The following is a 12,180-nucleotide window of genomic DNA, read 5'->3' on the forward strand; positions in this document are numbered from 1 at the left end:
GCACCGTGACAGTCCCACCAGCAGAGGGCAGTGTTACGCCACAAATCCAGATGTTGGGGAGATTATCCATGAGAGCAGCAGCCTGGCGGGCGTGCAAAGCCTCTCCATGGATCATGAGTACGGTAATGGCAGGTTACAGGCTCCAATTCAAGCTGCGTCCTCCGCTCTTCAATGGCATTATTATGTCCAGGGTACAACCGGCTCTCGCCCCAGTATTGAGAGAGGAAATTCACTCTCTTCTAGCACGGGCAGTCAGCCCCTGGGCACGATACACTTTGTCGAGCTGCCAGGCTGAAAAAAACGCAGAGGCTAAATGGCTAGCCAGCGTCTCATCCATGGGGGGGATGTTGGTGAGACCAGCAGAGTCTATGCCCTCCAGGTCCAGGAACTGGGTGAGTGGAAGGGATGACCTTGGGGGATGGCCAAGTGCACGTAAGCTCCAACACAAAGTCGGAAAACACCGGTATATGTGCGGCTACAGTGCACACATATACGAAGGAGTCGTGGAACCCTTCAAGAACCACTCAGTGGACTGCTGTTGATTGACCCAGAAGACCATTGCCTTAGCAACTAAATGAATCTCTGTCCCTGAACACTAGATACTGATCAGTATTTATACTTGCTCGGGGGGTGGAGCTTATAGAGGAAGTAGAATCTTACATACAACCAGCCTGCAGTGACACCTACAGGTCTGGCGGCGCACAGCATACATATACACAATACTTCCACAAAGGGCTTGAGGTGTCTCTTACCCGCCTCATCGCCGCCGCCGACATCATCTTCATCTTCAGAAAAACCACCTGATGCGACATCCCGTCGTCAGACAACAAATACAGTATTGTCGACGGAGACCGAAAAGTCGTCCGGGTTTCCCTCCATAACATCGTACTGTGAAGGAGGGATGATGTTATCCATTTGCTAGCCCCACGACAGCCCTCCTCTCGTGTCGTTTTCTTCCTCGGGCTCAGCCTCTGCTGAAGCCATGGTGTCGGAGAGAAGGGGGTCCTGGTGTATTGTCGGAGCCGGCTACAGTGCGCACATATCTCCGGGTTAGCAAGTGCTGCTTTGGCATGCAACATGCCAAGACACACTGGGCAGGCCTCGTGAGTGTCCATCTCGAATAGGAAAAATCTGCATGGGCGAGATTTGGCTCGGCTAGCTTTGCTAGACCCACCGGTTTTCTTCTTCCTCTCGGTAGCCAGCCCACTGCAGGTTAGCCTAGCTAAACAAGTATGGAAATGGCGGAGTTCGTTAGCAAAGCTAAACAAAAAAACACACATTAGTGGAGCTAAACAGTGGAGGAAGACAAAACTGCAGCTAGTTAGCAAGGCAGGAGGAAGTGCAAATGCAAAAACAGCTCAGATAACAACGCCCTAGGTAGGGAGCTAGCTCACCTCAGGTCAGATGGTTAAGTCGCTAGCTAAGAGTCCTGCAAAATTCAGATTAAGCGAGGTAAAGTGCAAATAGATTGAGGAGATGAGACTGTGCAGGGGCAATTATACTCATAAGAGGGGGCGGGACCTCCCTTGCCTGCTATGGTCTCATTGGCCTTGACAGGCATGATTAAAAAGGTTCTTCAGGTTGGTCTCGCGAGGACACAATCCCCATACTATTGTGTTGTACCGAGTGTACCGACTTAAAAAAAAAAAAAGGGCACTTCGGCACTCACAGCAACAAGATTAACCCTAACCCTGGACCTAGCCTGGTTAAATAACGGTATGTAGCTAAAAAAAAATAAGAAGGGGCACTTCGGCACTCAGCAAAAAGATTAACGGGGGTGCAGGCCACTGAGGCTAGCTCTAGCCAATGGACCATGCAATGGATCCCCAGCACATAGGACATGTCTCTACGTAGTCTTGTGACCACACCATTCTTGACACCAGTCATGACTGCTGCTCCATCTGTGGTAAAAGCCACAAGTTTGTTTTTCCAGTGACTGCTGTCTCCACTGCTCCCTGACATGATACTACACACTGCTTCTGCAATGTGGGTGGTGTCTGCCTTTGTGACCTGTAAGCCAGCAAAATGAACCTGGACCTGCCCGGCCCTGGCACTCCTCACATACACCAGTTCTTCCTTCATCACAGAACTATCTGTAGATCCATCTGACATCATAGAGATGAACTTGACATTGGACATTCTCTCCCTCAGTTTTCTCCTCTCAACCTGTTATGCAGTGCATGAAGAGTTTAGCTTGGATGACATCCCAAATCATTGAGGAAAAATCAGCTGGCGAATATAAAGCATTGTATCTCCCCTTTGAAGGTATTTCTATGATGCTTAACAAGTCAGCAATCCAGCCAGGGGGATAAACATGCATTCAACTAGGACTTCTAGCCACCCACATCAATTTCCTGAAATTACAATGTAACCGGGCCAATCAGGGACTGCGTCGTGGTTGATGACGTAACCGGGCCAATCAGGGACTGCGTCGTAGTTGATGACGTGAAATACAGGCCGCCGCTGGCAAAACAGTGATGGCGTCTCCCGAAGCAACGAGCGGTAACGTTAACGTTAGTAAACACAGCCATAAGTGCAGTTATTGCAGAAATAGACTCAATAACAACAATTAAACAAGAACAAGAGTATGGACTAGCGGAGTTTCTCGGCAGAAAAGACGTTTTCGTCGTTGTGCTGATTCCGCCGTTCTGCTGATTGGCTGAAGGAGTTTGTCTGTCAAGGCAAGTACTCCCGCCCACTGAAATCGATGTGGACGGCTAGAAGTCCAGACTGATCCATGGCGGGAAACAGAATGTGAGGTCACGTGATCAGGATGGTCTTACCAGGCTAGAAGAACTCTAGCAAATACAATAAGGTTCCAGCACCTGTGGTACTTGGATCCCTAATAAACTCACTTTACACACTTTTCTCCTCTTCATGTGTTTTTGCAAGAGATGTCTAACCAGCTATACCAACGCCATTGCTGCTCTAAAAGCAGCCAATAAAACATAACTTTCTTTCGGGCACCCATATTGTTACCAACTCACCCACTTAAACACTCCAAGGTGTGTGAAGTAGGAAATTCCAAGTGAGAGTTTCCCTGTTCCCAGCTGTCTTGAACGTACCATGGCACAGCCCCCACACAGGCTTACAGTAAAAGGTTACCGCCCAGACACATCCTGAACACAACAAACACAGGCAGAGGAAGCTTAAGAGGGGAGACTCAGCAGTCATGGGTATTTTTATAGACTGCCAGTACAGCGTGTGACAACTAAAAGCTACACAAAGAGTGGAAATAGAAACATACAACATAATTACATACATAGAATACCAAACGATAGCATATAATAATATAATCCATCACTTTTACCATCAGTTATTGACATGGCTTCCATGCTCAAAACGAATCAAATTGCAGAAAATTCCCACTTTTCGAGTCACGTTTACCGCTTTGCAGAGTTCCTCATGCACGCTCACCTCGGAAATCCAATATTCTCGACAGCACTCGAAGGCAGCACCAGAGTGAGTGGGAGAGGGAGAGAACGAGAGAGAGCAGTAGTGAGAGAGGACGAAAAGGAGGGCCTCGGTGTATGTGTGAAAATACTGAGGAAGTAGCGTTGTGTTCAGCCACAGCAGAAATAAACTGAGACAAATAACAGAAACTACCAGCATCCAGCCATGCAGCCGCCACCTAGAAAGGTAAGTCCATGCTGTGTATATAAAGATGATGATAGTTTTGTGTAAATAGAGTAGTCAATATGAAATTTTGAGGCAGTAGAAAGAGTACTTTAAACATGCTTATACCCTTTTTATCCATATTCTTTCATAGCCAGACCTGTCTCCACTATTTTCGTTTCACTTCCACTAGTCCACCCACTATAGAAGTTCATCAGTTAAGAGTATCTCCATACAACAAAACATACATTTCACATATACTTCTGAAAATGTTTACAGATGTTGTCAAAATATATGGAAAAGGGCCAAGGCTGTAGTTGTACATAAAGATGACATTCACTCTTTCGCCCTGGAAATACATTTTCTTCTTCCTATGTGCTGTTGACATCTATCTGCAAGTACATCTACAATTTCAGCCACTCAAAATATAGAGTATACAAATAAATGGCATCTACATTTAAAATTTCAGCCTATTTTAGGCCAGTTTTTGTATAGTTTGAAACATATTTCTAAATATTGTTGTGCATGAAGTCATTCTAGTTAATTGATTTGTGTATTTAACAGGGACAGCGAGCAGTCTCCTCCTGCTCATTTTCATCTGCCATCCCTGGATACTGTAACAAGTGAAACTTACTGCATGACAGCAACCTTTACAAAGCTTTAAAAGTAAACCAAGCAACCTCCCCAGCCATGGGTACAGGGATTTGGGAAGGCTTTTGTAAACAGCTCATAACTTTTGATATCAATTACTCCAGCGTTTTGGCTCCCAAACCCCACTTTGGGTCTCAACCAAGGTAAACAGTGGTCCACAGAGGCACTTTTTGCCACTTTCTTTTTTATGAAAAAGAACTGTAGTAATCCTATAATAAATTTGGAAAGGATACTATGGAAATATCACAGCAAACTATCACCTTTACGGGCTGGTTTCGCAGACAGGGACCCCCTGGAACCCCCTTAAGGACCCCTGGTGGTCCCTGGACCCCACGTTGAGAACCAATGGCCTATAGGAATGTTATGGGAATATTCTAGAGGGCTTACAGGTGACAACTCCATAGCAGCCTTCTCCAAAACAACTGAAGTCAGTGGGGACCAGTTCTTCAGAGTTCCAAAAAGACCTACAGTATATTTACACCATCTTTTAGTGCAAATCTTAACTACAGCTGATTGATTTGCAACAAATAATGGTGTATAGGTCTTTCTATTCACAGTGTGATTGTTTGGCTGTTTTTGTTTTGGAACTCTAAAGAACAGGTCCCCATTGACTTCAGTTGTTTTGGAGAAGGCTGCTACCAAGTTGTCCTGGCAACCTCCCTGTGTGTTATATGGACTAACAAATTTCACCTGTGTTTCATTTGGCATGAGGGGGAGTAGATGATGACAGAATTTTCATTTTTGGGTGAACTACTCCTTTAATCAGCCTGATAATCTCCCAGGGTCCTACACCCACACCACAACAATCTCTTTCAGCCAGGTTTCTCTCTGGTTGTTATATATTTAGACATTATTTCTACACAGCCGATGCTCCAGTGGACCTCGATGGTCCCAGGCAGCTGTGGTGGATAGGAGATTTGTGACACAACTGCAAGACCCCTATAGTCATTTTTTTTGCCAGGGAGTGTCAGACAGTAACATTATCATATCAGCTGTCCCTTTGTTTGTGACCGTCCCATGTGTGTGTGTGTGTGTGTGTGTGTGTGTGTGTGTTTACTTAATCAAAAATTGGGGACTTTTTTTTCAAAATACACACCAGTAGATTGGGGACGTCTTTCCATTTTGGCGACCAAAACCACTGTCCCCAATTAGATTTCATTTTAATTGTATTCAGCATGCTCCAAAATGTGTTTTGCTCTTAAAATCTCCACTGTCCTGTGTGTGTGTGTGTGTGTGTGTGTGTGTGTGTGTGTGTGTGTGTGTGTAGGTGAAAGAGAGCCAGCAAGTGAAGCTGGCGTTCTCAGAGCAGCTTGGCAGACTGCAGACCAAACAACAGCAAGACACTGAACTACTAGAGGAGATTAGGTAGGCTGCATCTCTCTCTGTTAGATACAGATATAAACTATGGTGTGTTTGATTTGTCCATAGGGAATTTGTGAAAATATATATTGCAGAATATATTTCCATCCACCCAGTGAGCCCAGGTTAGATGACTGATGATGTCTCCAAGTCCATCAGGAGATATATGCAATGTTGTGGAAGCTATAGTTTTACAAAATACTTCACATTGGAAGAAATTGTCAGCTAAAGTAGAAAAAGTAATTCAAACTCACATAATAAAAAATATGACCGCAACAATACCACTGATTAGAATGTTAATGTAATAATCCAAATTTTTTTCATAAATTTCCGTTTTGCTGCTCTCCATTGTCTATTGCTATAACATAGTAGTGATTCAACCTATAGCCAGTTCATGAAAGCTTTTACATTGTCTGTTCTAAACAGTCGGTGTCTGGTAGCTCTTTCCTGGGAAAAATCCTTTAGCGCACAGGAAGTGATGCGTTTTACGCTTCCGGGTTGTTTGGAATAAAAGGAAGAAGAACTGGGTAGTTAGCATGAGCAGCGATAGCCACCATGGATGAACAGACAAAGAAAAGAGCGCCACCTACAGAAACTCAAACTGCATCAACAGAAAATCCAAGCTCCGCCCACACTGTTTGATTGACAGGTGATCTCTGGGGAGTGCGGTGCAGAAAGACCACAGCAGTGAGCGCTGAGCACCAAAGCTAAAAAATGAGGAACTTGCTGATTACCACATCAAAAAAAAAATGAATGTCATTTGAAATAAAGTGCAAGGAACGTTCACTGTGTTTATAATGCCCACAGAGAGAGAGAGAGAGAGAGAGAGAGAGAGAGAGAAATTAGATTAAGGAGATAATGAAGAGGGTGTTAAATTACATGTCTATTTGTTGATGTGTGTGTGTGTGTGTCTTCCCCTAAGGTCCTTCAGTAAACAACGAGCAGCCATAGAGAAAGAGTATGGTCAGGTGAGTACACACATACAAACACACACACACACACAAACACACACACCCAAACTATTCTAATCCATTTTTAGTTGTGTTACTGGCACCTCTCATGTTTTAACTGGAAATGCTCCTCATTTATCGACTAGAGGTACTATTTCAGGACTTGAGTGCTGTGTGTTTTTTACTCATGTGACTGTGTGTGTGTGTGTGTGTGTGTGTGTGTACATTGTTTGGGTTATTCTAAGTAGGGATTCCTAAATATTTCTGCTTTTGAAACAGAGAAAGCTATAATACTCTTAAAAATAATTAAACAAATATATATTATTTTTAATATTTTGTATAATACTGAATCATTTCTTGTTCAGTTAAATGCATCGCTTATCTCTCCCATATTTCTGGTTGTTCCAAACTCCATTTCAACACAAACCTGATCTATAGAGAGAGCTCTGTGTGTGTGTGTGTGTGTGTGTGTGGGTGGGTGGGTGTTTTGGCCGTGAGGTGGGGAATGTGTCATATATGTGTGTGTGTGTATACGTGTGGGTATTTTGTAAGGACAGAAAGGCCTCAAGTATGTTTTCACCCAAGTAGGCCTACAGTGTGTGTGTGTGTGTGAGTGTGTACGCATACACTCAGGATTCTAAACCTTCCCTAAAGCTTTCAGCAAGGCTCTGTGAAAGCAGAGAAAACTACAGCTCACACTAACACAGGTCTGGAGAACTTCTGGTCAGAAAATGTTAGATAATGAGATCTTGCGTGTTGACGTGTTTACCAACAGGCTACGATAAAAGTTTGATTTATCAAACCTGGCTGACAGCCTGTGATGCATTACATGCGAGCAAGGTTATTATCGTGAACGAAAACTAACGAAATAACGAAAACTAGGTGTGAAAAAACATTTTCGTTAACTGAAATAAAAATAAAAACGAGGCTTTACAAAAAACCGAGCATGCGTCCACGCCGTTCACTGCGTTGTGCTAAAAGTCAACCGATCATGTTTCATAAACGGTAACTTTTCATACTCAGTATCTAGAAAGATGCAAATATTTCATAAAAAAAAATGTCAAGTACTTTTGAGTCTGAAGTCTGAAGTCTAAGTCAATTGTCAAGTAATGAATGAATGAAGTCTTTCAATTATAGTCACGCAAGTCGCTAGTCGTCAAATTTGTGACTTGAGTCTAACTCGAGCAAGGTTGTTATCGTTAAAGAAAACGAAACGAAACAAAATAACGAAAACTAGGTGTGAAAAAACATTTTTGTTAACTGAAATAAAGATAAAAAAGAGGCTTTACAAAAAACGATAAGTAACTGAAACTGTATTGTGTGTTTACAACTAACTAAAATAAGCTAAAATTATAGAGAAAATGTCTTTAGTTTTCGTTTTTGTCAATTTGTTTCATACATAAGCCTAGAATTTTGAATTTTTGTATCTCGCCCCTGACAAATATCCCATATTACAAAAAAAGACTACAACTAACACTGAAACTAATAAAAACTAAACTAAAACTAAGCATTCTCAAAAACTAAAAACTAAACTAAACTAGCAAACCCGCTTTAAAAACGAATTAAAACTAAACTGAAATTGAAAACAAAAAGTCAAAACGAAGTAAAAATAAAAACTAATGAAAAATGCAAAACTATAATAACCTTGAACTCGAGTCAAGTCATGTGACTCGAGTCCCCTAACTCTCGGTACAACTGTGTGCACCATGATGATATTTAAGGTACCGTGTGTTCGTTTGTGGCGATTCTGCACCTCCCACACGAGCGCATCAGTTTCCTGCTGGGAGAAGCTTTTATGGTAGAACTCTAGAATGTTCTCTTCCATCACCAAATTGAGAGCGCTCTGCTTTTAAATGGAAGGAAAAGCGGATATTTGATTGGTAATGATTGATGCCAGGCCCTGCCACACATACTGATAGCTGCCTAATGCTAAATGAACACCCTGCCTTGACACTAAAAACCTAACTCTGTTATATATGCGTTTATTCAGTCTTGTACATGTTATTATCAGGATCTGAGAGGAGCTGAAAATATTGATATTTTTAAACATAAACTACAAACCCATCTATTCAGTCTGGCTTTTATGTAGTGTTTTATAATTTTATGGTTTTAGTATTTATACGTATTTTATTCATTATCATTATTTATTTTTTTTTTTTGTTTTATCAACATTTCACTGTTGATCATTATTATTTATTTTATTCTATTTTATTTTATTAACATTTTACTGTTTTACTATAATAAATTTATTTTGTGCAGTATTTCATAATTGTATAATATAAAAAATATTTGTATTGTTATTGCTTGTATCATCTTTTATTGTTTATCTTTTATTATCTTAACTACCCATCTTTTATTGTTGTCTTATTCAGTTAACTTTTTGGGGTTTTTGGTTGTTTTGGTGTGCATTAGTCTCTAAATCCATTTTTAACATCCTACGTTTTGTCAATCACTTGTAAAGCACTTTGAATTGCATTTGATTTGTTTGAAAGGTGCTATATAAATAAAGTTTGATTGATTGATTGATTGATTGATTGATTATCAAACTCCATTATATATACATTTATTTTCACTGAGACCAAAGCCTCGAACACAGGGTCCCAACGCGACATCTGCCGGGATTTAGCTCCATAGCGAGTAAAACCATTAGCAACAACAAATTATTTCCTTCAAACCAATCGCTTTTTTGGTTCCACTGACTTGAGATTGACACTGAGATTGTGTATGCCTTCTGGGTGTGTATTAGCGAGTAGGGCTCCTGGCAAACTGGAGGTAGGTAAAGCTCTACAGTGACATAAGTCACAAAATTTTGAACACAATCGTCATAATGGCAAAAACTAGGAAGGTAATGCTGTGTTCCATTTACCTCGGAAGTCGGAAGTCGGAGCTGGGAATGAAGTCACACCCGAGTTGACCACGTTCCAGTTCAAGAAGTCAGAAAACCAATTAGTTTATTTTATTTCACGGGGTGGGGGAAGTGGGGTTTGCTCTAGCCAGGTTAGCCATTGTTAGTAATACCAGTTGATAACAACGCATTACGCAGTATTTTGCGCTTACAAACACCGTAGCAACATGTCCACAGATAGAAGTTGGACAGTACTGTGTGTACGACTGATTTAATGAGACACAAATAAGACAGAAGTGCTAATAAACAGTATATTACTACAGCTTGAGGCGCGGAACAGCCATCTTGGATTTTGAGGTCGGGGTTGGTGAGGTTCTTCCGACTTTCCGAGTTGGAAATCTGGGAACTCGGAAATTCCGACTTCCCAGTTCAAATGGAACGTACCATAAGGCCCAGGTTGAAAATAACTGGAAGTATCCTTTAACTTGTTTGCACTAATTATGAAATTTTGTGCACAAAAGGATGAAAATGAGGGAATGCATTTACTAAAATGAAGAGAACCATGTTATTTGCACATAATAGCACCTCGCTCCCCCCGGTACTGTAAATTGGGATGTTGACATTTTGTTGTTTTTCCTGGAGTGACTCCCAGGCACCATACTCTTTATAGGCTTTGTGTCTTTATATTGTGCTAAACTGTATCTCCAGGCTCTTCAGAGGCTAGCAGTCCAGTATCAGAAGAGAGACTGGCAAAGAGGAAAAACCGATGCTATCCCATCTGGGTAATCATGCAGATGCACCCACATGCACATCTGTATCCAGTAGATAAATTAAGTTAAGATGAAACAATAATCCTCATGGGAAAATTGAGTCATTGCAGCAGCAACATGTAGCATCTACGTTGATAAATTTACAGATTAGAAGTGAAAGAGCAAGTGTGTACAGATGGAAGAACATATGTGCAGAAAGGTGTCCAGATATGCTAATGTGCATTGTAGCTATTCACATTATAAAATTTACAAATGGAGGTAATATAAATACAGAAAGGCGTACCCTCCTGTACATGTGTTAGTATCTGTGCACATTATCAAATTTACAAATATATAGGCCACAGAAAGGTGTCCAGACTGCAAATGTGCATTGTTTGCTGTTCACATTATCAAAATTACGTACAGAAAGGTGTCCAGACTGCAAATGTATATTGTTAGCTATTCACATTATCAAAATTACATACAGAAATGTGTCCAGATTCAAATGTGCATTGTTTGCTGTTCACATTAACAAATTTACAAATATATATATTATCATTATCATTTACAAATGTATAAAGAAAGGTGTTCAGATCTGCAAATGTGCATTGTTAGCTATGTGTGCGTGTGTGTTTCCAGCAGTGTGTTTGGTGTGTGGCGGTCGGTGGTGGACACTACAGCTCAGAGCGCTGCATCACGATTGGCCGCCGCTGAGGAATACCGCACTCTGATTGGACAAGCCTCCAGAAGCCTTCGCAACGCAAAGGACGTCCGCGCTAAGAAAGTGAGACACATTGAAGTTACCATTAAGTTACCATTTAAGAATGATGAATTGAGTTTGAATGAGTTTTTTGTGAATAAGCACAGATTTAACCAAATGGTATGAAAATGAGTGACTGATTGTGCTGTATTGTACGGGCTAGTCATGTGGTACAGTGATTTTCCACCCTTCCGACTTCACTATATTGTTGATTACAGCCGATCTGTATCAAAAAATAACTTTGTTTTATCATCAGATACATACAGTATGTTTCTACAATATTCATTTTAATATCCTCTGTGCTCCATAACAGCCCCTAGTATCCTGACACCCTGCATGACTGTTTGAAAGAAATTGAATATTATTGCATACGTCTGATCCACCGTTCTTTCAAGCATCACTCATCAATCTGTAAAATGCTGTACAATCAAAAATGGAGCTGTGGCATAAAGCACTATGGAAACACATGTACCTATGGTCTTACAGCTATGTTTTTTTCTGGAAATCGACTTTTGCTATTCATTACTCTTGCATCAAAAATGCATCAGTTAAATGAGTAGAATTATGTGGAACCAGCTATTTTGAAATGTGTGTACTACAGATAAATGGCCAAAACTCTTCTGGAACCATAATGATGTCGGGATTACCACGTGACTAACCACCTCTATAGTACTAAGTGTGCATAGATTTTTAGAATGGCCCCCAGTGGCATTCATGTATCACATAAATATGACTGGTGGTGTTGTATGCCTATATGACTGTTGAAATATGTTTTATGTGGTTACTTTAAGCAAAAGTACAGGATTTCCTGTACTGAAAACTGTGACCTTAGTAGAAGAACCAAAACACACTCAACGTGAGAATGACACAATTCTGTGTGTGTGTGTGTGTGTGTGTGTGTGTGTGTGTGTGTGTGTGTGTGTTAGGGCCTGGAGCAACTCCAGAGGGTACAGGGAGAAGTGGTGGATGCTCTACGGGAGCTGCACAGGGTCAAAAAGAGCTACCACCAACTCAGTCACATCGCCAGCGTGGCTAGAGAGAAGGCTACTGATGCACAGACCAGGTCAGTGTGTGTGTGTGTGTGTGTGAGAGAGAGAGAGAGAGAGAGAGAGAGAGAGAGAAACATGAAACTAATTTCTAACAGAGTTAACAAAGTGATTCACAGAGAGCGAGAGAAACAAGGCACAAAACACAGTGATTTAAAAGAAGCATAATTTCCTCTGGCCTCTACAGTGTATGGGCTGTAATGGC

The 12,180-nt window shown here is 41.3% G+C and overlaps 1 protein-coding gene across 1 annotated transcript in view; it reads left to right on the forward strand.

Annotated features, from left to right (window-relative positions):
* The first annotated feature begins 3,504 nt into the window (after positions 1–3,504).
* The window catches only part of LOC139666247 (F-BAR and double SH3 domains protein 1-like), a 32,002-nt gene continuing 23,326 nt past the window's right edge, over positions 3,505–12,180 (forward strand). Inside the window, exons 1-6 of the mRNA XM_071545381.1 lie at positions 3,505–3,639; positions 5,534–5,631; positions 6,548–6,593; positions 10,129–10,202; positions 10,809–10,953; positions 11,856–11,992. Coding sequence (XP_071401482.1) covers positions 3,619–3,639; positions 5,534–5,631; positions 6,548–6,593; positions 10,129–10,202; positions 10,809–10,953; positions 11,856–11,992 — 521 coding nt within the window. The 5' untranslated portion in view covers positions 3,505–3,618. The remainder of the gene's footprint in view (positions 3,640–5,533; positions 5,632–6,547; positions 6,594–10,128; positions 10,203–10,808; positions 10,954–11,855; positions 11,993–12,180) is intronic.

This window comes from Centroberyx affinis, unplaced genomic scaffold (genome assembly GCF_046629955.1).
Source record: "Centroberyx affinis isolate AG114_WGS23_722 - 3 ecotype Tasmania unplaced genomic scaffold, CSIRO-AGI_Caff_v1 ptg004897l_1, whole genome shotgun sequence".
Lineage (NCBI taxonomy): Eukaryota > Metazoa > Chordata > Actinopteri > Beryciformes > Berycidae > Centroberyx > Centroberyx affinis.